Source organism: Colobus angolensis, unplaced genomic scaffold (genome assembly GCF_000951035.1).
Source record: "Colobus angolensis palliatus isolate OR3802 unplaced genomic scaffold, Cang.pa_1.0 Scaffold64, whole genome shotgun sequence".
Lineage (NCBI taxonomy): Eukaryota > Metazoa > Chordata > Mammalia > Primates > Cercopithecidae > Colobus > Colobus angolensis.
Window position 1 is genome coordinate 2,544,088 of NW_012120043.1, and position 1,261 is coordinate 2,545,348.

A 1,261-nucleotide genomic window follows, 5' to 3' on the forward strand; every position below is an offset into this window, starting at 1 on the left:
TCAAAAATAAATAAATAATAAAAAATAAAAAAATTAGCTGGGTGCAGTGGTGCCTGCCTGTGGTCCCAGCTACCCGGGGCAGGGCTGAGGCAGGAGGATCACCTGAGCCTGGGGGTTCGAGGCTGCAGTGAGCTGTGATTGTGCCACTGAACTCCAGCCTGGGCAACAGAGACCCTGTCTCAATGAAAAGGAAAAGATGGGCCTCACTGCAGATGCCACGCACTGCTCAGGAGGTTGTGAACTGGGAATTCCTCAACACCTAGGGCGGGCACTGTGTAGCATTTTCTTTTTTTAATGTTTTCATTTGAGGTGAAATTCACATCCTGTAAATTTCAACATCTTAAAGTGAACAGTTGAGAGGTGCCTGGTACAGGGCCAGCAGCAGCTCTGTCCCGTCTGCACAGTGCAGTTCTGACATTTCAGAGCTCTGTGCACCCCTGTCCAAGCTCTAATCATGCCAGAGCCTGCATGGCTCCACTAATGAACCTGCCTATTAAGCACGGGGGGTGCTGAAGGCAGACAGCTCAGAGCCGCTGCCCAAGCAGGTCCCGGGTGCACCTGTGCTGTGTGGGCGGTACTGAGAGTGGGCAGCCTGTCCTCATTCCTGCCTGGCCCCAGGGTCCCCAGCTCCTGGCCACCATCAGGCGCAAATGGTCCCTCCTGGAGCCCCAGGCCCCGGGCAGGTGGGCAGTGGTCTCTGGGCCAACCTGGAGGGTCTCCTGTTGGCGTAGGGAAGCCAGCTCTCCATGGGAGCAGCACCAGCCCAGGCAGAGGGAGGGCGTCGGATGGAGAAGTCCGCTGCCCACCCGCCCCCGTCCACCCCGTGGTGCCGGGATCAGGGTGACGTCGTGCCCAGCCATGACCACTCACCTCTTGTTGACCTCGTCCAACTCTGCCCTCAGCTTCCCAATCTCTATCTGCAGCCGGGCGCGCTCTCGAGCTGTCTCATCCAGGACTCTCCGGGCGTCGGCCAGCTCCGACTCGTACAGCGCCTTGATGCCACTCACCTGGAGAGACCCAGGACAGGGTGAAGTGAGCAGGGACACCTTCCCCCTGGACTGCAGCAGCCTGGGGGCCCGGCCACTGGCCCCGCTCAGATTCCCGAGGACTGGCACGCAGAGCGAGAGGATGGCAGCCTGGGGACACCGGGACATCCTGTGTTGCCCGTCTCACAGACACAGCAGCGGGAGCCCCTGTCGGGGAAGGGCCGGCACCCAGGAAGAAGCCAGGTGGCCCTGGGTCCCAGTCATCCCAGGAGGCC

At 60.3% G+C, this 1,261-nt stretch overlaps 1 protein-coding gene across 1 annotated transcript in view; it reads right to left on the reverse strand.

Moving 5' to 3' along the window:
- Positions 1 to 1,154, reverse strand: part of LMNB2 (lamin B2) — a 15,230-nt gene extending 14,076 nt beyond the window's left edge. The window contains exon 1 of the mRNA XM_011964119.1: positions 871 to 1,154. Coding sequence (XP_011819509.1) covers positions 871 to 1,154 — 284 coding nt within the window. The remainder of the gene's footprint in view (positions 1 to 870) is intronic.
- Positions 1,155 to 1,261: the final 107 nt, after the last annotated feature.